The sequence below is a fragment of the Amphiura filiformis genome, chromosome 5, assembly GCF_039555335.1.
Source record: "Amphiura filiformis chromosome 5, Afil_fr2py, whole genome shotgun sequence".
NCBI lineage: Eukaryota > Metazoa > Echinodermata > Ophiuroidea > Amphilepidida > Amphiuridae > Amphiura > Amphiura filiformis.
In genome coordinates this window covers 72,763,037-72,789,978 of record NC_092632.1, presented here as the reverse complement: position 1 = coordinate 72,789,978, position 26,942 = coordinate 72,763,037, and the positions used below count along the sequence as shown (strand labels likewise).

General features: G+C 37.3%; 1 protein-coding gene across 1 annotated transcript in view; it reads right to left on the bottom strand.

Moving 5' to 3' along the window:
• Nucleotides 1-1,833: 1,833 nt before the first annotated feature.
• The window catches only part of LOC140153667 (B-cell lymphoma/leukemia 11A-like), a 205,322-nt gene continuing 180,213 nt past the window's right edge, over nucleotides 1,834-26,942 (bottom strand). Inside the window, 2 exon segments of the mRNA XM_072176473.1 lie at nucleotides 1,834-4,545; nucleotides 4,548-6,692. Of these exon segments, the coding sequence (XP_072032574.1) occupies nucleotides 4,238-4,545; nucleotides 4,548-6,692 (2,453 nt within the window). The 3' untranslated portion in view covers nucleotides 1,834-4,237.

The following is a 26,942-nucleotide window of genomic DNA, read 5'->3' as shown; positions in this document are numbered from 1 at the left end:
ATATAATCGCAAGAGTCGTTCTGCAATTCTACGAGTCATTGTTGTGATAGAGTTAACTACATACTCATAAGTATAATAATACCACCATCCACCACATATTAGTATATCGAAATTCCCATCATGTACAGTGAGTTCTTTCATTTCACATGTGATAAAATATCAAACTTATACAATGTACACATTTTTTTTCATTTTATGCAAAGCAATATTTTTTTTTGTTAACTATGAGATGCAAAGGTGCAAACATTTTTGAGAAAAACAGAAACTGCTCAAAACTCCCTACATAATGAGAAAGGTTGGTGAAAGAAGAACTACATTCCTATACAAACCAGAATTCTTTAATATCAATTTATTTCCACTTAATATGGAGATAACATTAATGTGAGTACTTTAAATATTAACCAACAAAATAGAAGCAAATAAAAACAAGCATATTCCGCTTATTTTCCTCTTTTTTTATCATTCATCCTTTAAAGTTTCAGAACCACACAGGTCCAATACACATTGGAAATGTTTGGTTTCGTAGCATTTCATGCATCTACCATGTTTTATCAATCATGTGAGGTCACAGGTCAAGAGTTTGATAATAATTTCTTTGTTTTTCTGTAGTTGATAGATTGTGTTATTGTAACTATAAGTATTTCATTTTTATATTTCAGACAGTTAAATATTTCAATTTATTTCAGATCAACATTTCGCTTATTTCAGATTTTGTTTCCGACACCATCTATTTCAAACTCCAAAAGTCAAAAACAAAAATATTTCAGATTGACATTTTGTATATTTCAGACTTTACTCTTCCAACATTCATTTGACAAAATAATGGTTAACATTGAAAACAAAAATTAAACATAAAGATATGATGTTTAACGCCTGACCTCTGACCTCAAGTGACTTTACCATGGTTCTTATTTCAGTGGATCATCATATTATCCAAACATTTACCATATAAAAAGCAGCTGCACGTATTTTGTCATTAAACAAATCAAAAACTGGTATTCAAATGAAAGAACACTTTGCTATGCAAACCATGTTAAAAAAAATTTCAACAACTTTTCAATGACATTTTGTAAGTCATATATACATATATATCTCTGTCATCATTCAAATACCAGTTTTTGTTGCTATGGCAAATTTGGTTGCTAAGAACTCTCCTTATTTGGACTTCTTAAAGCTAATAAACCACCTTCTTTACTGTCTTTTGATCCAATCCTATCATATATTTCATATATATACTCAACTGCCGTTTCCTTCATAATTTCTTCTTTAAGCAAGACTTTCAGCTGGCAAAACAGTTAAGATCCTAACAATACAAATATTTCAGTAATTCTCGTACTAACAAAATGTCATATTAAAATGTTTTTGAATATATCTACCACGTACACTGGAAGCCAGCGCCATATAAATTTACATGCAATATACACATAGGAACAAAGCTGCAGTTGCAAAAGAGTTTGTTTAATTAATCTTTTTATCTCTTTTTTTTTAAGCTGACGATGTGAAAAAAAGCTACTATGAAAGCAGGGAACTTAGTTCCATGTACTCTGGACCCTAAACAAGCTGGGAAGGAAGCTTTTTTTAAAATTTGGCACAACATACACGAGTGCGGCGGCAGCACCGCCGAATGACGATTATGACAAAGTCTAAGCACTAAGAAACAAATCTCCAGTTAAACTGGTCTCAGTTACATGAGCCGTGCCCTCGCTGGGCAAGGTCCCCGTTTACTCGTCAAAATGTCCATCCATGTCCCAAAACAGTAATTGGCCTCTTTTTGTTACTGAATGATATCGCTACAGTACTATCCATTTTATACTGTGACCATTTTTCTTCTTCTGTTTCAATACTAAACCATTCAACAAAATTGGATAAATCAACTCCAATGACCTGAATCCTTGATAACACTCTCAACGTCAATGAGAGTAAAGCACGAATGGAATTCGCCTTACTACTCAACCCCGGCCCTCTTCATTCTTAGCCCATGTAACAAACGCCTACATATACACATGGATATAGCTAAAATAACAATCACATAAAAAGCTTTCAAAAGCTGTGATCGAGACTCTTGTGTTTTAACCTTTTTAAAAAAATATTGCACAGTTTATTTTTTTCAGTTCTTTTTTTTTGTATCTCTTTCAGTTTTAAACTAATAATGTTTTTATCGATTAACAATCAATAAGACAGACTTCTGGTAGGTCTGCTTGCAAAAAAAATCATGCCTCTTCAAAAACAAGTAGTGACCATGTAGAGTACACATCTCTGCCGTGTTTTAACACTTAAAAAAAACACCACTTAGTGGTGTTTTCACATACAATGAGACCAACTTCTTCTTTCCTAAGTTGAAATACAAGTTGGGGATGACTTTGTCACCATTTTACAAAGAATACCTTAAACCAATGCTTGCACAGTTTACTGTGCCTGGCTACGTTGTTAACTTAAAGCACACACGTTCCTTTTTTACAGCCATTTTTTCTGCCTGGTTACCACGCTTCACACACACAATATTTAAGTTTACATAATACGATAGTTGTAAGTGGGTTTATGTTTTGTTTTTTTCAAAGGAAGATCTGGATGTAAATATCCACATACAAGATTGTTTTGAAGTTTTAGTTTCACATCATTTCTACCCCGATTTTGTTCTTCTAACTTAAAACACATTCATTGTAATAGAAGATAAAACTTATAGCCGTAAACTTTAATTTACTACACATATTTTAAATTAGAATATTTTACATTAACATCTATATTGAAATGGCAATATAAATGAAACTCTCTTTTTTACATTAAGTCATTTTTATGTACCATGCAAAGCACATAGAATTCACAAAATGAGAAACTTTTGGCTAACACGCTAGTTGAAAAACTGACAGATAGTTTAATATGGCAGAGCTGATTTTTTGCGGCAATATTCTTTGGGGGGTGCAATTTTGAAGAGGTTGATTGGCTTTTTTGAGTTTGTGCTTCAAATTCATTTGTAATTTCATAGCAGATTTTTAAACAAATCATTTTGATGAGTTGCAAGAAGTGTAGAAAATCAAAATAAATTTGAAAATACGTCAAAAAACTCACATGATCTCACGAGCAGCTGACTTGGTACCACTAGGGTTAAAATAATTTGCCAACTATATAAACCAAAATTCCAACTACATTAAGCCAACTGACATTGGGTGTATGTTGTACAAGCGAACACTTCACATCTGGCAACACTGGCAACAATTTCAAATTCCTACACTACTCTTTTAAATGCAACATAACTAGTTTTCCACTATAGTTTCAGAAAATCGATATCATCAACTCTTCACTTTCTGGACAACAATGTTACATTGGTGGTGATGAAAATTGAAATTAAGCGTTGCCAAATGTGATATGTTTAACAGTAAATTTAGTGATTTCAGTATCTACTTTATCCTCCCATCATAAAGTGCTTTTGGCTGGTTGGGCTATACTACAATGTCTTTTTTATAATTTGCTAGAGTCATGCACATCACAAATATATCACATCACAAATCTAGTCAAATATTCACAAGTTTTACCCCCTTCTCCCCCAACACATCAATAATTTTTCCCCCATCCCCACGTCGATATATATATACTACTACGAGCAGTACAGATAGTGCATAGTCAAGTTTGGACCAACAAGTCAAATACTGTTGGATGCATTTGTTATATTGCTATTATTTGCAGACAATTATACACTAATGTACAACATACTTTTAACATGAGGTAAGCAGTGAAATTCAAGAGGTTGCACAGCACCAGAAACCTCCTCTACCCACAAAAGATGATTTCGTACACCTAAACCAAAAATCGATAGCCGATGAGTGATTTTTTTTCTCAGTTTTAGAACAAAAGTTTTGAATTAGCTTCCCAGTAAGTTTCAATGCTGAGAACTATTATAGATTGCAAATAAAAGCTTGATTCAAATTGATAATAAAACAAGGTAAGGTTGCCACGGTAACAGCAAATATTTTCCACAAAAAATCAAGAGACTATTTTACAAGTAAAATAGTTAAATGTTTGTACATAAGTGCTGTTGACCAGTTTCATACAAATCAGAGAACATTTTGGTATTGGTTTGGTTTTGGAGTTTTTTGTTTGTTTGCTATCTTGTTGCTGAAAGCAGCAGAAAGTATCTTAATATACTTTCCTAAGTTACGATGCAGCCCAACCAGCCAGCCAATCAAATGGTTAATTGATTAATTAATTGATTATCTGTAAACTAATTGATACATAACACAGTTCACTGGTTCGGGCTTACAAGCGTCGGTGAAAACTGGTTTGGGCTCATTGGGCTGGTAGATTTGCGTGGCGTAAATGCGTGGCCCTCGCCCACTGATTCTGGTTTTGGTGCAGTTCCTTTTATCGCTCCCCAGTGACTCTTCTTCATGTGCTTTTCTAATGTGCTATACACTGAGAACGGCATGCCGCAAACTTCGCATTTGAAGACTTCTTTTGCTCCTTGGCCATGTGTCTTCATATGTCTGGTAAGCTTACTGCTCTGCGCACACGCGTAAGAACACAAATTACATCTGTACGGTTTTTCTCCGTGTGAGAACGACGATGAACAGTCAGATTACTACAATTTTTAAAGATTTTACCGCAGTATTCACACTGATCATTACGTCGTGATAGTCCCGTCATTGGACCTTTTGATTTGTGCATGTGTAATGGTGAGTAGCGTGGTAAACCAGGAAGGGCAGTTGGTCCATCCATGTCAAGGTGGTGTGGGTGGTGTTGGTGTTTGTGCCTGTAGTAGCTGGAGAGATTCCCGTTAGTGGCTGTTGGACTGTTTTCGTTTGTTTGGGAAAACAAGTACGGGTCGGATCGCGGTCTTGGTAACGCAGCTGCATCAGTCGCTGTTTGCACCCATGATGACGGCGAGGTGGGTTCTACTTTGATACGTTTAGCAACTATCTCTAGTTCACGCATTGCACTTGTGGATTCCATGTGATGCGAAGGATGCAGAGATTGTTCCATCTCTTGTAATGATCTTGCATAATGACTCTCCAAGCTGCTGTGCAGAGAAGGTGGGGAAGTGGATGGGTGCCGATCTAAATGATTGCTACCGGTTGGGCTTCGTCCACCGATGCTTGGACTACGGTGCCCTATGCTTGGACTACGATGGCCAATGCTTGGACTGTGTTGGCCGATGCTGGGACTGTGCTGACTAATGCTAGGACTACGTTGTCTTGAAGAATCATCCATTCCATCTCTTGAGCCATCTTTATCAGATGCACCGTCCTCCGTTGAGGGTGACCTTTGCGAAGCAGAGAAAGAGTTGTTTCGTTCTCTATTCTCTGCTACTGCTTGTCGGAATGCTTCCGTGTACTGTGGAATATCACCTAAGCCGGTATTTTTCATCACTTCGCTGAGAAGTGATGTGGGGCCATCCTCTTCTTTATCTTTCTTTGAGTCATTTATGGGGAATTCTGATGATGCTTCTACTCCCATAGGCATATCTAAAGAGTTCTCCATTGATTGTTCCTGATCTTGTGGTCTTTCTCCATCACCTTCGCGTTCTCTCTCCCTTTCTTGTTCCCGCTCTCTTTCGCGTTCTTCTCTTTCCACCATAGCACGCTCTTCCGCTTCCTCCTCATCCAACTCACACTCGTCTTCATCTTCATCGGTTGTGTTACCACCGCTTGATTTGGTATCTGTGATGTACTGCGCCACCGATTTCAAGATGTTGCTTGCGCTACCGTCGTCTTGCGTATCTGACAATGGAGAAGACGATCCTGTGGATGGTATTGGTGGTGCAACTGTAGACGGTGATATCTTCTTATGTGTCTTCATGTGTCGTTTAAGCTTACTGGCTTGACTGCAAGCGTGATCACATAGATGACATTTGTATGGTTTCTCACCTGTGTGAGATCTACGGTGAACAATCAGATTGCTTTGAAATTTGAATTGCTTTCCACAAAATTCACAAGCTTTTCCTTTTGGTAGAAAAGGTGGCTTGAAGCTGCGTGACTGATGAAACATAGGATAGTGGAATGGACGCTTTTTGGGCGACATTGAGCGTGGCGGTGGTGGTGGAATTGGTCCGGGTGGACCACCAGTTGCCAGCTCTTGCAATTTTCGTGAATAAATGTCAATTCCGGACATGCCTGACTCCGCCGATGTTGGGATTCTCGAGGATGATGAAGTTGATGTTGGTGACGGTGGTGGCGGCGGCAGTCTTGGGGGAGGATGTTGCGGCATAGGTGGGTGCATGTGAAAATGGTGCTCGTTGTGGTTGTGGATCATCTCCCTCACAAGCATTGGATTAAGTGGGCCAGGGAACATCCGATCAGGTGGACATGGCAATGACCTGTCCATCAGTACTCGCGGGAGAAACATGCCTGCGAAAGGTCCATCTAGGTGTGGTGGAAACTGATGTGGACTGTGTACTGGAAGTGGTGGCATATGTTGTTGGTGGTGGTATGATGAGACCGATGGTAATGACGGCGGTTTCACGCTGCCTGTTGAATGGGGTGAGGCAGACTCGCATGGTGGCATCGGCTCCACCGACGCTCTCGACGACTCCGACAGAGGTGTGGTCGGGGGTTTGGGTACAGTGGCTCCCTGTGGATTGGATTGGTGGTAGATGTGCATTCCATGATCTTCTTGGACATGCTGCAAGAGAGCACTTGCATTCTCGAATGGCTCTTTGCATGTTAAACATATCAGGTTGTCCGGCTCCGACACTTCTTTTTCTGCAATGAACAAGAAGAAAACAAGAAGACTTAGTCATTTGGTACTAGTATAGATCAGAAATGTACGGATGCAACAGATAAAGACACAGCAGAAATAGAACAGCATCATGTTTTTGTCTAAAAGAAAAACATTTGCATATATTAATATAAACAGGATATTTGATTATAACAAGTTTCCCACTGGTATAAGATCATTGAAAATAAGTAAACATGATTGTGGTTTTAAAAATACAGAAAAAACAGTTGTAATGCAAAATAATCACAATACTTATGTAGGAAGACTTAATACCCTTGAAAAGGAAACCTCTGTCGCAAGGTTGCAAGTCTAGAAGTATTAAACCTCTTTAAACATGTGTTGCATAAAATCATGTTAATTTGAACAGTTGTAAATGGAATCACCTCTATTCTATTTCCAAAGTGCTCCAACATTTGTCGGAAATCAAGTCATCCAATGAGTCTATTTACCAGGCCAGTCAGCCAGCCAGGCATTGCGCTATTCCGTATAAAATCCACACTCCCCCTGTGGAAGATTTTGGAAATATCTTCTACAGGGGAGTATGAATTTCAGATGGAATGAGTACATTAGCAGCTCCATTTGAAACACATCCCCCCTAAGTGGAAGATTCAGGTTGACTCTTTCTCAGAGGGGGTATGAAATTCAAATGGAGCTGCTAATGTGTTCGTTCTATTTGAAATCCATACTCCTCTGTGGAAGATATTTCCAAAAATCTTCCACAGGGGTAGTGTGAATTTCAAATGGAATAGCCCTTTGGATGTACCAGGTCTTCAGCAATGATCTAAATAGTTCATTATCTGATGTGAAATTGACCTTGGATCTCTACTGACAGGTTGTTGTTACAGCAATTAAGGAAGGGGAAACTTACTGTCATTCTCATGAAGCTTCTTGTCATCACATCTAACTGGTGATTATAAACCCCTCAAGGGGTCCACCACAAGACCAAATGACTTTTTAAACTTTTAAGATTGAAGTACAATCAGGACGGGCAAACGCCCATACGATGACCATGATAATAAAAGACATTACAGTTTGAATATTATAAACTTTGCGCAAAATTTTTGACCACTTTTATGTCTGCATCACACAGTAACTCATTATGTTATTGAATCTCTAGATTTACACAGCCACTCAACAACAGTTTTTGCTCCTTTGGCCAGCTATCTTTATGTATATAGCTAGCCAATACAACATAATAGAGGGAAACAAGATCATATCGCAGGAACTGTACAAATTACATCAAACTAGAGCGATAACCGCACCATAGCTGAACCATGTGGCTTTGGCAGTATATTGTGGTAGGCCTATACCACTGTCACCCGGAGTCTGTAATGGACATTCTCGAAATGTTACGAAGGTATGACCACTCGAGTGGTGTTAATGAAAGAGGAAAAGTAAAGAATATAAAATAAACTGAGCAACTGTGCCTTTGCAAGGGCACAAGGTAAGTTAGGTGGATGACTGTGACGATCTGATCAAGCAGCAATACTTGCAGGATAGTATTAATTTTAATAAGACTTTTTCATTAATTGCCGTTTATTTGATCGTGAGAAGCTGTCATTTTGAAAACTTGACTTTTGACCTCTGTATGACCCCCTTAATGACCTTAAATGAATTTTAAAATTTTTCAACATGTTTAGAATGTCATAAGGATCATTGCGCCTAAATTTCAGCTCAATCGGCATTTGGGAAAACTTGACCTTGACCCCTTTATAACCCCTTAATGACCTTAAATGAATCTTAAAATATTTTTTAAATGTTTAGAATGTCATAAGGATCATTGCATTTAAATTTCAGCTCAATCGGAGCATTTTCAATTAAAATGACCTTTTTGACCCCTGTGACCCTGGATGACCTCCGACGTTTGGAAATATTTTTATTATATTCATCTTTCATATGACACCACTCATGGGGTCATACCTTCGTGGCGTTTAGAGATATGTCCAGTTCAGACCAAATGGTTAGTTAGTAAGCTAGTAAGTAAGATAGTAAGTAAGCTAGTAAGTGCTAGTTATAGGCTGATACCATTTCATGGTTCAGCAACAATATCGCAGATGCTGGTTTGTGGAACTTGAATCATTCAGAAAAAATATAATGTACTAAATACAGAACATAATTCCTGCTGGCATCGTCAAAGACAGATATGTTTTTTTGGTGGGGGGGTCAGGCTTTTTTTGTAAAACCATTTATCGTCGAGAGACATTGCTTCAAAATATTGTTGAAAAAACCTTTTGTTTCAGATATGAAACAAATGAGAGCAAATAATTGATATTGTTACACTTTCCACCACCCATAAATGCCATTTTATTTTTTAATGTAAACAGTCCATTAAGTTTACGTGCAAACTTGGTGTCTTCAGTACGTGTCAAATACGCTAAATTCAAACGAGAAAAGTTTTGCAAATTATAATGCTATGGATGTCACAGCCCGCATATATCGCACTCACAAAAAAAAAGCATATTTTTAATGGCAATTGAATTTTATTTTCATCATTTGCAACAGAAATGAAAATTGAATACAAAAAAAAATAAAATAAAAAATGTAATGAAATATGAAAGCGTCAATTTAGGAGAGAGCATGTCGTGAGGAGTGGTTACGCAAATAAAATTACCCACCAAACACAGGCAAGAAAAGACATGATGAGACAAGAAAGAAGCCAAGCTTTTCATACGCCTAGATTCTGTGAAGAGCGCCAGCACGTACATCAAAAAAAATATTTTTAAACTTTAAATGGTACGGACTGACAAATTGGTTCGTTTATTGTCGACATATTTTAATCTGATTTTTTTCATCTATTCTGACTCGATTTAAATGTGACTTTGCTCCTCAACTCCCATTATTTTTGTTGATGCTGCTTTTTAAGAAAAAAATGTGAAAACTATTGTGCACTATTTTTTGAAATGCAATTTGCAAAGTTAACAAATGCAATAATGGCTTGTAATGGAACATGAACATATCGTTTGTTTGTTTTATAATCTCTTTCGTAACATATTTCAAGCAACAACAAAATGGAATTGCAATGTTATTACATTTCATTCTATACATGCCTTTTGAACTGCTATCTTTCAAAAATTATAAAGCCTTGACTAAGCCAAAAGTACAGGAAAAAAAAACCCAAGTCACTTTGCCCAGGTACCTGCTTGCATACATACATGCAGCAGTCATCATACTCAATCATTTATTGGCAATACTGCCCCCTAGAGTCCAGTTTTCAAAACACGCTGCCGACTCTGGCAAAACATGAATGGGCAGTGTGCCTTCATGACTGCCAGTTAAGGGCTGGGTGAAACTTAGCCATGTTAAGTGGGTCAACAAAAACATGCTGAACACTTGAGCCAACAAACACTTAATTGAATCAAGAAAGCCAGTGAAATCAAGCAGTTAGGAGTGGCAAGGGGGAGACTTTTTACAAGAACCTGGGAGGCTGGCTGACTCTATCTATCTATCCATCGCCCTCCTTCAACGCAATTACAAGTCAAGTAACCACTGCACTCAAATAAATGTATACTTCTTAATAATGGAATTAAGTGACAAATTTAATCACCATTCATTTCATTTGAATCTGATTATCAAGATGATATTTTATAATCGGAGCATAATTGCCTAGAACTTGATTTTTGTTTTACCTGGTAACCTAGGGAGAAAATGCAAACACTTCAAGAGTATTCTTTTGGACAATGAAAGTAATAGTTTGTATTCTAAATTTTGTTTGTATTCTTCTTCATTAAACTTGTGCATAATTCAACATATGCAGATCTGGTCAGATGTTTACATACAGATCTTTAATATTCAATAGAAAAAGTCTGCTATATTAAAGAACATATATGTCAATATAAACCAAAAAAAGAAGTAAGGAAGATTTAAAGAGTGTAAAGTTTATAAGTGATAGGCTTGACTGTGATATAAGATTTCACACTTATCGTTGACGACTATAACAAGTATGATGTATGATGCGTTCAACTTCTTGAGTTCAACCTTCCAGCGAGTTAGTCTTCTTTATATTTCCTATATTCACCAATCATTTCCTTGGATATACATGATATTTTAAAGGGACACTCTATTGTTTTATGGGGTTTTTTGATTTTATTTATTTGTTCTTAAATTTGTAGATTTTCCCTTCTAACCATAAATACTAGTGCTTGTCATGTCGGTTTCAGGTGGCATAAAGATCTCGCATTACACATGCACATTAGTGAATAGGAAAGTAGTTGGAAACGCAATAGCTGCTTTTTGTAGGAAAAATATACATGGCAGAGTCGGGTAAATGCAGGAAAAGTTTATGACTTCTGCAGTGACTTCATGTTCATTTCTTGATTAAACAGTATATTTATGCACCCAGTTCTACAATATATTGAAATGATATTTTCTCAAATTCAAACCAAAAGTAACAAAAATATGAGAAAAAAACCGACTATGGAAAGATATTTCATTAGATTGTGGGAAATAGCATATGGCAGCTAATACTGGTTGAGCTGTTAGTCTCTGCACACATCCCAAACTGATCTCTAAGGTGGTGATGAGCCTAGTTCTGTCCAAGTATTGCTTTACAACTAGGACTCTGCGTTTACATGGGCTTTGACCTACAGCTACCTACTCCGTTTTTTTAACCAGTCTTTTGAACCTGATATACCTAGTAAAGTGTGCGCGATTTCAAATCTGTTCGGATGAGGACATGTGAGAGTTTTCACAAATAATAATCACAATTTTTGCCCGATTGGCTGTATTACCGAGGAAATGTGGCTCTGCATGCGTATGCCCCGAATGACGATTGGCTTTTAACAAAAAAGGCATGATTATTGTGGTTTTAAAGGAAGGCAAGGGCAGTGTAAAAGAATAAAACAACACCCACGACTCTTTATATGCATGGTATAGGATACAAGATCAAACAGCTTATGTATTAACCCCTTGAGCACTACCTGCTGATCTAACATTGCCTCTGATTGGTTAATTACATAATATCTTCACTTTAATCACCAATCAGAATGGAGTTTTGCAAATAATTCGCCCCAATTTTTTCCATGGTGAAATTATTCTAACAATATTGCTGATTGGTCCAATTGACAATGAAAACTTCTTTTTGGCCAATCGGCAGGTAGTTCTCATGGGGTTAAAACATAGCGGTATTCTCATGTCATCACCTAACATATTTATCCAAAATACACCAGAAGCAATGTAAAGTATAAATAATTACCAAATGGCGGAATTCATTTGCTAGCCCTAGCTGCATACTGCATGGCCTGTCAAGTTTCTTCCCCCTTTTTCATTCTTCCTCATTTTTACTTAAAGAGGCAATGACAAAAATATGTATGGGAAGGTGAAAGTTTTGTCACTTCCCGCCAACTTTGCATAACTTTGTTCCGGACACAGGACTGCACTTTTTCCCCTCGCTTACAAAGTTCACTACAAAATTATACATGCATGCAACATTTAAGTTGCAGAAAGGGCAGGAGATTAAAAGATTTGGAAAAACTCAAACTAGGCTTAGAGCACACAATGCGTGTTTCTCGATCACCGGGTCAACAGTTGCTATGTTACACATAGTACATTAATCTAACGCATTCATGTATAAATATTTATATCTGACCCTGGCCACGACAATGTGCACAAACTGAATAGGGCACTACTTGTATTGGCCTACAATTGCAAAAATGAAATCATTGAGCCATTGCAACCCTTTACACTAACAACAGCCATTTTGTACTAGTCCTATCACATGTTTGGTTCATCATTTCCTGCAATACTGCACTATGAACTTTGTAAAAAAGTTGTGTTTTTTTGCATCACCCTTACTTTATGCTCTTTTTCTAGGAAACTTGTTGTTGTGACTATATTATTTCAATAAGTAATTGCAAACCATTTATTGCATATTCTATATACATTTGTGGACAAACGCCCACCATTTTGCCATAACTAAAAAAAACAAAAAACTTTGGATATAGGAATATTAAAAAAGTATCAAAGTACATAATTATCATATTATCCATTGATCTACTCTTAACTTCAACTTGTAAGTGGTCATGTAAAGTTGCAACATGCTCTACTCAATTTTCCCTACTCTGAACATTGTACTTTTTATTTAAAAAAAAATGTTTTAAAGGTACATTTCCTGATTTTGTGCTTCAGAAACTATACACAGATGTCAGCAAATCTGTTACGTTTCTTTAGGGATTTTGTTATCTCTTAGTAGGGCAGGAAATGATGCCAAACTGATTTGTCGAATACTTTGATGTGAATCATCTCTGATCCAAAGCAAAGTCCCAAACAAGTTTGACTTTTATCTGACTCACAGATAACCACCATGTCACTTCTAATATTTAAAGCGTAAGTCCAGCATGATGATAAACAGGTTCCAACAGGATGCACATGAACTTTCTTTATTTTTATCCCCTTTACATTTTGTCAAAATATTGATTGAATTATGTTCCCCGCACATGAATGGACAATTTATAACCGAAGAGCTTCAAACATGATAAGTTTAAACTTTTATTTTACTTATTTACTTCTATTTTACTTCTATAGAAGTAAAACCTCAATTTCTCTGAGTCCAATAAAACTGTTGGGAAACAAATCAAGATTTCAAAACAATTGCGGACTAATAATAAAAAAACAACCTCCATTTATTTCTCATGCACCTACTTATCTCCCTATTATTTCCCCTTCTCTCATCATGTCGTATGATCCGACATCCTTTTTCCAAGTTCAAGTTTACCCTTTCCCATCCATACTATTCATAACCCCCTTATCCATCCCTCTTCCTTCCTACTCCCATTTACCCCCATCTTGGCAAGCATCTTAGTCTTTCAGTCATCCTAGATCATCTCCTATCCTTCCTCGTCTTTCCTTCCCAATCAACATCGGCCTCTTTGGTTCTCATCTATTGTTTCACTCATCCCCTACCAACCCGTTTCCTCCCTCTCCCTGATCATCCATTACACCACCACAGCACAAAAGCCATCATGAAACAGGTGCCCAATAACGGGGACAAAATCTGCTTACATTGGATGATCCTAAGCAAAAACAAAGCAACTTAAAGTCAAATTAATTTCATATTAAGTCCTGTTTATGACTTATCACCTGCCTAAGCTCATTTATTTTTTGTCAAAAAGACTGATTCCACAGTCTATTAGTCACATCGTAATCTATGAAATCACACATTGGGTGGCTAAGTGATTATTAATTCAAAACTTGATTATTTCATATATTCGCAATCAATTTGATTGGTCCGTTGCACTATGCATGAGCTGCAATGACCATTAAATCAACCAAATCAAGCGATTTTCACCTTTTTTCCCCTTTTTTTATGAAAATTCAAATATTCAAAACCTGTAATGAACTTGGCAGAAGTCAGCAACATTATATCTCTGACTTCACCACATTGGAACAGCACCAAAAACCATTAAAATTCACCACATTAGAAGCCAAGTGAAACTTTACAATTAAGTAAGTGGCGTAAGAAAGTGGAAATAAACTATTCATGACATGAAGTTTGTAACTGGGTGATGTAAAGTCCCCGATCGGATTACCAATGTGTCTTAACTGGCCTGGGTGAGGTGGCACTGGCTGACAAGATACCCCTATCAGTTGGAGTGCTATTACTAACATTAGCAACCTTAAGAAAAATGAAAATGTGTGAGTGACCCACCGGTGGGGGATAGAGGATCTCAACATGACACATGATCAGGTGAAGATGATGCCGGATTGCGATTCCCATTGGTTTTAGAAAGGCGAAGGCGACCGGTCTCCGATTCCCCCCTTGCTCGGGGTTGAGACACTGCAAATTCCATGGACTTGAATTATTTATAATGCTATGTTGTTTAGCAATCATGGTGATGATAGCCAAGAGAGAAAGGGGACTTGCAGGGTTTTCCCTCCCTTTTTTCTTCAGGCATGTACAAAGGTTGAAAGTTGGCGTTGCTTATGAGATGGGGAGGGGGAGTTATCAAGTCCAGCTGCTCTAGTTACGCACCCAGTTATGCAACTATAGATTTCAATATGTGCTTGACCATCTTCAACCTTTCACGAGAACCACAATTCCAAAACAACATTGGTATCAGTCATTTAAAGTCCACATAACGCCCTTTTTCAATCACACAATTATGTTACCCTGAAGCGCTAATTTGTCAATCCAAGCCTTTTATTATTTCTGCAAATTATTTCCATTAATTCTTAAACAATACTCACCAAAGATTTGATAATAATGGCAGTTTAATTCAAGTCCTCTTTTGAAACAAGTATTTCCCACTTTGCAAGCCCTTCTTACAATGCAATTACATTGTGACCCATTATATGCCAGCCCCGCCGTTTATGAATCAAATCTAATTGCAACAATTGAATTTGAATACTTCAGAGCCGATTAGTGTTTTTAATAACTCTGGAGTAGCTGGCTTTCTTAATTGTTCTCCCTAATGGGTTCAAAAGCTACCAATAAATGGTATATTCTTACAAACCTGTTAGATATAGGTTGAATACTCTAGCCAAGGTTTCCCACTGATATTATATTGGTTTATCTAGTAACAGGAAAGGTTATCCATATTCATACAAATTAGTACCTTAATAAAACACTTTTTTTGCTATTGAACTGTATAATTAACGACAATTAATTTAAGCATATAATATCATCATCACCCTGTCCTAAGTGAGTTTAAATGAGCTCTCAGCCATGAACTAAACACTACTAATACCAATTCAACCTGATATGGAGCCTTTTGAGTGTTTCATACCTTTCAATCCCCATTTTATGTTTATGTAACAATTTATTAATTGCATTATATGTAAATTAAATTGATATTTGTAACCTATCTTGCTTGTACAAGCCAACTAGAATTGAAGTCAAGCAAATCAAACCAAAATATATATTTCATATTCAATTGTCCTGGACGTGTTAATAATTAAGAGTTTAACAGACATCTTAAGCTAATTACACACCTCAGATGCATATACTTAATTGAATATGATTCCAAATTGCTCCAAAGAGTGCAATTCCTTACTAATTATACAGGTTCTCAAAATCGTGCTCAGAAAATCTGACAAATTTCATTTCAATCCAAAAAGCTGATAAACTAGTCTTGTATTAGCACCTGGTATCAAAATGAAATCATTGATCTCTCCCCTGCAACAGTTGATACCCACTTCAAAAGAGACCATTTGATGTATCCGAAAAAATCATTGGCCTTTTCACTATAGAAATCTTCCACAAATATCTACCAGACAGTAAGACTAAGAGAGAGAGAGGTAGATATAGAGAGAGTTTGTCAACTTGCGTCAAATCAACTGTAATTAAGTAAAAAAAGACAAATTGATTGGAAGAGAATAGGGAAAAAATAACGTCAAAGTTCCTTAATTTTCTCCGATATTGCTACATACACATAGACGCAACGCAGCGTGTAAATCTTCACAAAAAAAAACCTGGAAGCTAAAAAATATTCCGGGTAGGGGTCTACGTACTGTGGTGTCATCGAAGCCGACACAAACAAAATTGCTACAGGGATGCCGCTATCTTACACCGCTCCAAATGCTCACGTTTTGTGCATTTTGGATAACAAGTTTCTCTATAAATGTAAAGAGTATAATAGAAAACGGACAAGTATGGACAGGATTTGCCGCTGTTAAACCAGCCTAGTGTAAGAACTCAAGTGGATGATACCCCCTTTTGCACTCCCTCCGTTATTTCCCCCTTTGGCTCCCTCTGGCTAAGACAGGCGCAGGCCTTGCCTCCCGTTTTCAAGATGACACACTCTTGGCTGAATCTCCAATCATTGGCTGTAGCCGAGAGGCGATGGGATGTTTTCTTAGACATTTGGCAATTTCCAGTTTTCTGACCTTTTGCAACTTTGCATCCATACTGGCTATTCAGCTTATCTTCTGCAAAACATGCCCACCAGTGCAGACCTAAACAGGGCAATGCTCTTCGATAAAAAATAAGATGGATTTTTCCACCTCGGAGCTGCCAGTTTACATCGCCTCGCCCCAAGTGCAGGCTTTCATTTTTCAACAGCAAAAAAAAAGGGTTAAGGTCATCTATTCTGTTTTGACAACTTTTTAAAATCATTTTACTCCGCATCTCTAAATAATTACTTAACGTTGGATACTCTGTCAATTCCTTATAGAACCCTCCGGGTGTGATGAGGGACTTCAGAAGAAGGCTCTGACTTATTAGCAATAGCCGGGCGTCTTTTCTTTAGACTTTATTTTTCTTGACTCTGGACATTAAAGCCAATAAACAGTTCCGAAGTTACTTGCGGGTAGGATGAGGCATGCAGACATGCAGGCAGACTATATCAGTTCAATTCTTTTACCCTCTAGAAATTGTCAAAATATGTACTCTCTCAGCTTTACTTACTTAAAATAGTGAAAAACAGATTGAATTGAGTACAAATATGCCTCTTCTAAGGCTAGTTAAAAGAGGAAAAATCAATCAACGAAAAAAAAAAAACCGAGCACCTTTGCATGCTTATACCCTACAGGGTATGTCGGTATGTGCCACAAAAAATGCTGAATGAGTTATCAAATAATCTTCTTGTCCTTATCATTTGAAATTTAAGGAAGATGTGAATTCCATTGTAATTTCCAGGCTGTCTGCTTGAGTTTTGAAACAGGAAGATTGTGAAATATATCGGGTATCTTTACCCTGTGTCTATAGGGAGTGTGTCAGACCCCCTAGGCCAGGGTAATTGTTGCCCTTTACTTAGCACTGCACACTGATGACAACACATTCACTTCTAGAATGCCTTCTGCTGTACTCCGATCTTTTCTTGCCTGCTGTTCGATGGAATATGGCTCGAGATGTGCTCGCTCTTGACAAAAGCTTACTTCTTAGTTTCGCTTCTCGTTTTTTGAAAAACTTTTTCCCTTTATCTTACGGACATGCCTGGATCGACTAGTACATCAAGTCAGTAGGAAGTGTGTTCCTGGGCTATTACGACTAAGTGTAAATTGACTTGATGTTGGTTAAAGAATGGCAGGAAGGGGGGACTGACTGGGGGCTGTACTTGGGGTAACAAGTAATCAAAATGAACCAGGTAGCTCTATGCTTACGGGGGAAACATTACGATAGCCCACAAGTTCCATTTTCGCATCAGATTGTTTCAAACCTTACTCAATTGATTTTCTATGCCCATATAAGGAATCCCTGGTGAAAGAGTACACTTTAATTGGTCCAAACGTGTCCAGATTAGGTTCAGTGGATCTTACCGTAGCTTCTTAAACTTTTAAATCAATTTTACACCGTAGGGATTGGGCAATCATTGTAAGGTCAGGTTGCAGTGGAACAAGCATGTTGTCAGAAAAGTAGCAAAATGTCTAGTACTTCCAATTTCCAGTTCATTGTCAATATTAATTTTTTCGCTGTTTTGAGGAAAAGTGAAGAAACCTAAGTTGGAATGAAATGGTTTTCATTATCTCCATACAAGAAAAAAATATACTTATTCCCTTGTATTAGATGACAGCAGATTCTCTCTCCAAAAAAAATATACAGGTTACATTCTGCCCTGAAAGTCATCATGCATGTACATTCATACATGGAAAAAGAAAAGGAAAGGGAAAAAAGTCAGGAATGTAACAAAGTAACATGCTAAATAGGTCAAACCAATCTAACATGCGACTCTCAATGTAATATACCACCAAATGGAAAAAAATATACTTGAAGCAGCTAGCACTGAAGGCAGTTAGGCCCACTCAGAACATGGATAGTCATGATCAGCGGCCATGTTCTAATCAACTCAGCTCCTAATGTAATTATGAGCTACCACCAACACTGCTCGCAAGCATTAGCAATGACCCAATGTCAGCCTGCAATAATGCCAACTAGCGGAGCATTGGGCTATTCAGTTAAATCCCATACCCCTTTATGGAAGACATGGCCTTAATCTCCCACACAGGGAGTATGAATTTCAAATAGGGTCACTCCATTTGAAATCTACACCCCTGTGTAGGAGACTAAGGTCATGTCTTCCATAGGGGGTGGACAGAATTCAACTGGAATGGTCCATTGCATGCTACCAGATCCAGTCTCGCTTTTTTTCCCTACAAATCTGAGGAGATCTGTACGGATTGAGAGGAAAACTCTCTTTCCTCGCTTACGGAGCTCAACATGTTAAATTACCTCTCATATCTTTCCTTATCCTATACTTGTGACAAATTGGACCAAAATGCCGTAGCATAGTGACTGAATAGCCAGCTTTGCAACTTAGCAGTCAAGATTCTCTACATCCGTTCTGTAATACCTAAGATTAGGCCTGATTTATATTTTATTGTGTTCCAGGCCCAAGACTTAGCTTAAGAATCTGCAACTTACCTCGATCAGATTTTAACCAAAAACTTTAACTTGGTTTTCATTCATTATGTAACAAACTGAATAGTACCGAAACTTGGTTTGACTTGATGAAAGCACTTAAAACTTTAAAAATGCCAATCTTTTTTCTGTTTTAATATCAAATCTCTTTATAAAATATTTTGTATCCATCACGCAACTTTATTTTTAACCGACTACAGGCTTACGGATCATACAATGGGTACCTGGGAGAAAAAATCTCTCTAACTTTAATCTTTATCTACACTTTGATCAGACGGTCGAGGAAATTATTCATTTTCCTGGTATTCAATTACTTGAAAAGAAAAACCCAATTTGCACTTTGATGAAACCGAAGGTTGAAAGGAAAACATTATAAAAGGGCATTTTATTTAAATTGCTGATACAATTACCCTCATGAATGGTCATCCAACTACGGAATGGATCAATTCCAGTAAGGTTGCTCCTATTAATTAAGAAAGGTGATCACCCCTAGCCCAAGAGCAATTGAATACGAAAAAAAAAAAATATGTACAAATCTTGGCAAGCAGCGTATAAACTGGCTTCATACCCCTGACACTGTTTCTGGTCGTGGTCGGTGAAAAAAAAAATCAGTAGGAAAACCTTATTGATTAGTTATGATTATGACACAGAAACAGTAACCGTAACTTTATTTAACCCCGAGGCCATGCCTTTTATTATTCATGATAGTGTGCTTAGAATCTCGGTATCATCATTTGTTTTTCTGTTTTTGTGATGGCATCGGCATTATACACTAGGCCGGGTTTGTTGTACCGGGGATTGTAACATCAGGCCAATAGAATGTGACTCATATACAGGACAGAGAAACAAATGTAGCTCAAATCTAACATAATATTGGACTTGATTCGTTTTGTTGGTGAGTAGGCCAATGGGCGGGAATGGCTAAGCCATGTATTGCGGCTGAGTGTGTGCGTATTACTTAACCTGGTAGTCAACTTATGTCCATTTTCTGACATATCACTAGTTATCATAATCCAGACCTGGCTACGAGCCACTTTGTGTTCTTTTAGTCACTAATTTCCCAACCAAAACATTACTCATTATAAACATTAATGACTAAAACACTCATGAAACAAAGTTGTATCAATCAAATCCAATGGACGAGGTATGTATGCGCAACGAGTACCCAGCGATTAAAATCACCCTTTTGTCCACGATGTGGATAACCTCGGTGCCAAAAGTTCACCTTCTCAAAATGATCTGTCAAGCAAAAGTGAACCAAAATAACATTACACAAACCATCCGCTTTATACACCCCTTGTAAGAATGTTACCTTGTCGAGTAGTACTAGTCAATTGACTTGCATACCATCTTAACAACTCAGCTCATGCCGTTTTCTTTTAATAATTCATACTAAGTATAATGTGGTGATTCTCTGCCTCAGTGCACAGCGATTCACCATTTAGACACGCTGACACTCTCAAAGTGCAACTTTTCGAGTGCTTTTATGCAATATTGGCTATTTTTACCACGCCATTGAGCATCAAGTTAACATTCACAGGGAGGTGGTCGATGCTGATCAAACCGTTTCCAATAATGGTTTACTTTTAATAGATAATTTGAACATCTTCTTATGAATAAAGCCATGCCGAATTCAAGTTTTTGCCTTTCTCATAGATAAAACTTGTCAAACCATCTTGCAGTCCACCTACACTCTCAGTAATTACTTAATTCCATCCTTTAACATCTTGTTATGAAAGTGGCTGAAGATATGGACATGTAGCAATCCCACAATGCTGTGTGTTTCTCAACAGTCTCTTACTTTTATCCTCCCTTGATTTATACCCAAACAGAGTGAGTACACAACTGCATTATGGGAATGAACAAAATCCAGCTCCGAGGCGAGTAAGTATTTAGGAAATCCATCACTTACTGTAGTTTTCATCTTGAAGATGCGTGAAGGATTCTTGAAATTTGGTCTTGCTATTAGTTTGAATATTTGTAAGCAATTGGCCGCAAATTGTTCTCTGTCCTTACGATTCCCAGATGTGCTACATAATTTCCTCCTCTTGTCCAACATCAATTTTATTGGGTCAAATTATGTGCAAACGTAAAGTCTGCAAAATTTGCTCAGTTAAAGTCAAGTTTAATATCATTTTATCACTTTGTATCATTTTCATTCGCATGATTCAAGAAGCTGCTTTACTTCTGCTATAAAACATAGTAAAATTTTCATCAGAAAAAATAAATAAAAAGCTGAGAAAAGGTAAAAAGGTTGCATTAAGATGTCAAGTAAGCTTAAAACTATTAACCAAGATGGCTGAAGAGGTGTGGATAAACACTTATTGTGGACCTTTATCATAACTGTTTGAGATGCGAAAATAAAGATGAAAATACACAGCAGACGTCTAACGGTCTGTCTAGTGTCTTCCGATGAACCCGGGCATAAAGCCGTTATTCAGCTGGGACAACGGGAGATTTGCACCAGCTTCTCACATTCACATACAGCAAACTGGACTAGGATATCGCATACGCAAAAACTGACCATTATAGACGGTAAAGCTAATATTGGCCAACCCACGGGCTATGGCGAATATAAATCCTGGTCTTTATCCTTGGATCTCAACTAACGCGTGGATTGCAGGCAGTGAGAACGCCATGCCCTGGAGTGTCTATTCCATTCTATAGCCAATGTGTTCATCCTTTCTTTATTACCACATCGTTTTTAAGTACACAGGATTAAAATTAAATCATCAGATGAGTTAACGTAATCCATGTTTAAAAGCAATTTTTCTTCAAAAGCAACTCCATTCTTTCCCTCCAAATTTGTCCCTTGAACATAACCTTGAGGTTGTGTATTTGAGAAGGCAATGACTGGAGTGTTATACACCTAGTTCGCCTGCCCGCTGGATTTTTTTGCCCCCGGTTGACGTGGGGAAAGTGCTAAAGGCTGCATATACTAAGGATTCAATATGCCTGTCTGAGCTAAGGTTGATTCTTACTTCAGACAAACAATCTTAAGCAATGCTTAAGCATGAGATGAAGTATGAATAGGGAAAATTGCTTGGCTGGGGTGATCTCGCAATGCTGTCCGTAGGCTGTGTGCCATTTCAAAGTCACTTATATAAGGCACAGCGATTTGTGATGGGACAACGGACAAATCTGGGAGGATCACGGATTGCCTGTCACAAGTGCCAATTTGCATATTCATGAGGGATCGTGGCGGGATCCAGCAAAGTTATAGAAAAAAGGTTTTAAGTGTGTATATTTGCTAGGTTGGGGCAATCTATTTTTGTTTCCTCCAGTGGTCTACAGATCTTGAAATAGAACACATATATGTACTAACCATATGCGTTGTTGAAATCGGGCATATTAACATCATACACTCAGGTGATTTGATGTTATTTGAGAACCAGAAGCAACAATTGGAAATAAAATACTGCCCTCTCAGTCAACAAACATCTTTTACAGCTAGATTTCAACCATAATTTCCCATCAAGATGAAGTGACAAATAATAAAATAAACACACCACAAGCCATTGCCTCGTGTACACATTTATATTCCTGGTTGAAGCCAAAAGCAAAAATTACACAATTTAACAAAACTCACAAAACTGAACAGACTAGAACACAAATAAAATATTGCAACAAAAATGTACAGAGGTCTTTTATGTGAAAGCTTGACAAAAAAATATGACTATAGGCCCATGGGCCTTTTTGGAACCATCTTCCTTCCCCCATTTTCGATCCAATTTCAATTTCCACTTTCCTTCCGTGCTAGTTCTTAACAAAAGTTGGTGAGTAGCTTTTATGAAAAATAGATTTTATCGTTACATTTTATTTATATGATTTCGCTCAATTTTCCCAAAGATGGGGCTGTTTTCTTTCAGTCGCATTAATGTTTTCTTTTGTGCATTGCTAACATGATTTCAAATCATGTTGTATAGTACTGTACTATTCCCCCATTCATTGATAAATTGATATATCATTACGACATCAATGATACAAGCCAGCAAACCATTTGATTACATTCCTTTGTGAGTTCACGCTAAACTAATAAAAACAATTTATTAAATTGATGACAAAATCATGTTTATTTCTCGTCTTATCTCGAAATGATTCTCAACCAATTCTGTTTTGAAGACAGAAATGTAATTGTTGCGGTTGTTGGCACTTGAGGAGGTACGTTTTTCACCGCTCCTTTAACAGAGTTCGTTACATAATACATGCCCTTAACAAGACAATACACAATTATCTTCACTGTTATTTTTAGAAAAAATGTCCAATTAACTATTATGAATAATGAATATTGTATGCTGCATGTAATAATTCAATTGTTATAATAAAAGACAAATGTAATAAAGTGCAAGTGACATCACCTCTTCTCATGTTATGCCTGCATAAAAAACATTTAATTACCGTGACAAAATTGTTAATGTATCAACTCATTTCTATAGCCAATGAGAGAACCTCAAATCTTATGCACGGAAAATAGCACTGGGATTTTGCAGGTAGTCATTTTGTGCAGTCACACAATGGTCATTTCCTCCAATTAGCAAATTCTTTGATTTTTTTCATCTACTTTGATTTTTTTTTCATCTAAGATAATTCACTAAACTTTTGTTAAAATCCAAATTTAACACATGAATTGTTTAGATTTTGATACTCTATCATTGTTACCAACTTCCGGTGCTGGACTTTTCAGTAAAATTACCTTTTTTAGATACATGATAAATATTTTCAATATCTACAAAACAGAACCATTAATAAAAGCACAATACACCCTTCAAAACAATACTATAATTTGTTTAGGCAACAACCTTGCACGTACATGGCGATAGATATTAACGTTTGTGGTTCCAGGCTATAATCTTTATGAAACCACTGTACTTGTCCACTACCATGATATACTACAAAATATATTTGTTGCCATTTCAGTCTTTTTAAATCAAATCGGCATATAAAAGACAATATATAAAAGGTTCTCCAAGTGATAATGATGTATTTTTAATTATAGAACTTAACAAGTTGATCCTCATCTTCAAATTCATCTAAATATCTCTGCACAGGATGAATTAAACAAAAACATTTAAAACATGTTGAGAAATGCCGCTACAACCGCACTTTTATTCTATCATTGAGCAGGTAAAAGCTCTACTTTGAAATGTATAGCTTAAAACAGTAAAATGTTTAGCTTAAAACAGTAATTAATATTGAGTATCTTAACGTCCCTAGATTTGATTTGTTGCGGCAATTCAATAACAAAAATACTCAAACATGTCAAAGAGAGAATAGGCACATATAAACAAAGCAACAGTCCTCTTCAATTGACAATAAATGTTGATGACAACATAATGCCTCCAACATTTTATTACGTGTGAATTTTTGGAAAACATTCAAATATAGAGGCAAAAATGGAAATAAGAAAAAGAGACATTTTTACCATGCTATGAATCAGTTATCTAATTTCATGTTTTCACTTTGAGCAAATACAATCAGAAGCTAACGACATTTAGTCATGTAACAATTGAAAAAATGCCAGCCTTCATTTGCTCCAATCACCGACTAAATCAAATGAATAGTGTGTATTTACTCTTACATTATGGCTAATGCCACTGACGTGTGCAGTTTTTTGTTACAGCGCCATTGTTTATAGACGGATACAGAGATGAGCTAAGCACTCCAATTTTTCTTTGCATTTTCACTGAAAAAAAAATGTATCCCACACATTCATGCATAAATATTTTGTTAGTTGAACATCCAGGGTGTGTTTCTCAAAAACAATCGCTCATGTTTATCGTTCTCCGAGCATCTTTGATTATTTTGATTGCGTGTACCCCAAAAGGGTTTGATGTGGCCATCTTACACTGACTCGTTTTAAAAGTGCATCAACTGGAGTCTACCGCTGGGGTGAAATTTGTACCCGTGTTGAGATTTATTTTGAAACAACACATCTGACAAGAAGAAAAAAAAATCATAGTAGGCAATTATTATGATCTATGCCTCTTGCAGTGATCTGTTGATGCATCATTATTAAAGATTTGAAGGTTGGGAAAATGATCAAATGATTGGGGTAAAATAAAAATATTACCACAAGAGGAGATAAAAATATCAATTGTGGCAAGACCGGGAGAGATATGTACTAAGAGCTAATGATAACATTTTGTAAAAACGTTTGGCTAAGGGGCACCAATATAGGTTAATAGGGCAGACTGATGTTTATATTTAATTATTAACAATTGATCGTTTTTGTTCTGAAATGTATCACTTTATGAAGATGTCCAATTTCATCAGTGGCGGTGCCAGGAATTCTTTTCGGGGAAGAATTTCAGGGGCAAAATCAACCAATTTTGCACAAAATTGCAGCAAAAAGTGGATGTTTTCGTAATTTTGGGTTTTTCCTGGGGGGGGGGCAACTGGGGAGCAAGAGTTCTGACTGGGGGAATTTGCCCCCTCATGCCCCCCCTGGTGCCGCTACTGAATTTCATCTACTACTATAATAAGAGAAGGATGCACTGATGATGTGATATTATGGTTTAGCTTATTTTTTTCCTACTGATATTAGTGCAACTATAGCAATGAAGATGAGATGTCAACGAGTCTTAGCCATCCTCACTTCTTCTAACGAGGTAATTACACTGGATATATCTTGTCAACCGAAGGCGAGACACGCCTATTTGACACAATGGTCCTGATCTTTCACATGGAATTAGAAACAACACCATTGTACATTTTCATGTTGCCCCGAAGGCTTTATATCGACTAGTCTGGCCGAAGACTGGACAAAGCGTGACTGTCCATTATAACGATATGTGTGTTCAAGTCTAGCATGTGTCAATAAGAACGGTCTCAAATTTCATCATCTTCATGGTGTACTGTTACAGTCTCTTTTTCGAGAATTTTTTTTCTCCTAAATATAAATATATTATATCATTAAATATATTTGAACCTCAATTAGCACCATATCATTTGTAAATCAAATGTTTTCTTCAGTACAAAATAATTACATTATCAACGTTGTGGTCAATTTGCGCTTGTCCCTGATCCGCTGGATTGCGGACAGACTTCATCCCAGTCTAAGGCTATGCTATCCTTACAAATCGCCTTGGGGCTAAGTAGCGTGATTTATTTGTCTGAATTTCAACTTGAGTTTACAAGTACTGCCCAACCCCTGAACCGCTTTTTTTCCCAATAGAGCCGGGCAATATACAGCACAAGGAGAGCTGAGATCTCAAGGTGCTGTGATATTCTTGACAAAGGTTTCAGTGTTGTGCCCAGTGCTCTAGCTAGCGTGCACTACACTGGTCAGCTGCCTTTTTTTTTAGCTCGCAAACTGTTAGCCTCAGAGACTAATAATGTTGAGTTAATCGCCACAGCTCATGCCCTGGCCATGTTTACCTGTGCGCTGCAGTCCGTCAAAACACCGCGCTTCATTAAATTCTATGTCACCACGTGACCTAAGAGGTCAGAATCTGTCTGGGCTGTGCAGAACACGAGAGATATAGGTCTGCCACGCCACTGGCTAGCTGCATGTCGAACCAATTACTTGCAAACTCCAATATAGCATGCCCGAGGCTGGCTTCAAGTCCTTGGCTATCGCAGCAGTCCAGTTATGATTAGTGCTGCGCTAATTTCTCACATTGGATGGAGCAAGGGAATTATATTAAAAGCAAGGGGACTAAACATGCCCCAGCTATAATGTGCTTATGCAAAATAGAAATAAGATGAGATGGGAAGGACAGAAAAAAAGTGCTATGGTATCCAGCCCAAGGGAAAGAGAAGCAACCTAGCATGTGGTCAGTCGTCATAAATGTTGATCTAAAGTTCAAGCTAAATGCCGCGCTCTTTGAGTTGCTATGGCGATTATGCCCGACATGGACGAGTACATTAGTTCAGACCACCCCGCGGTGGTGTCGGCATGGTGTTGCTGTTTGCTTGGCCCAGATTATATAAATGATGGTACACT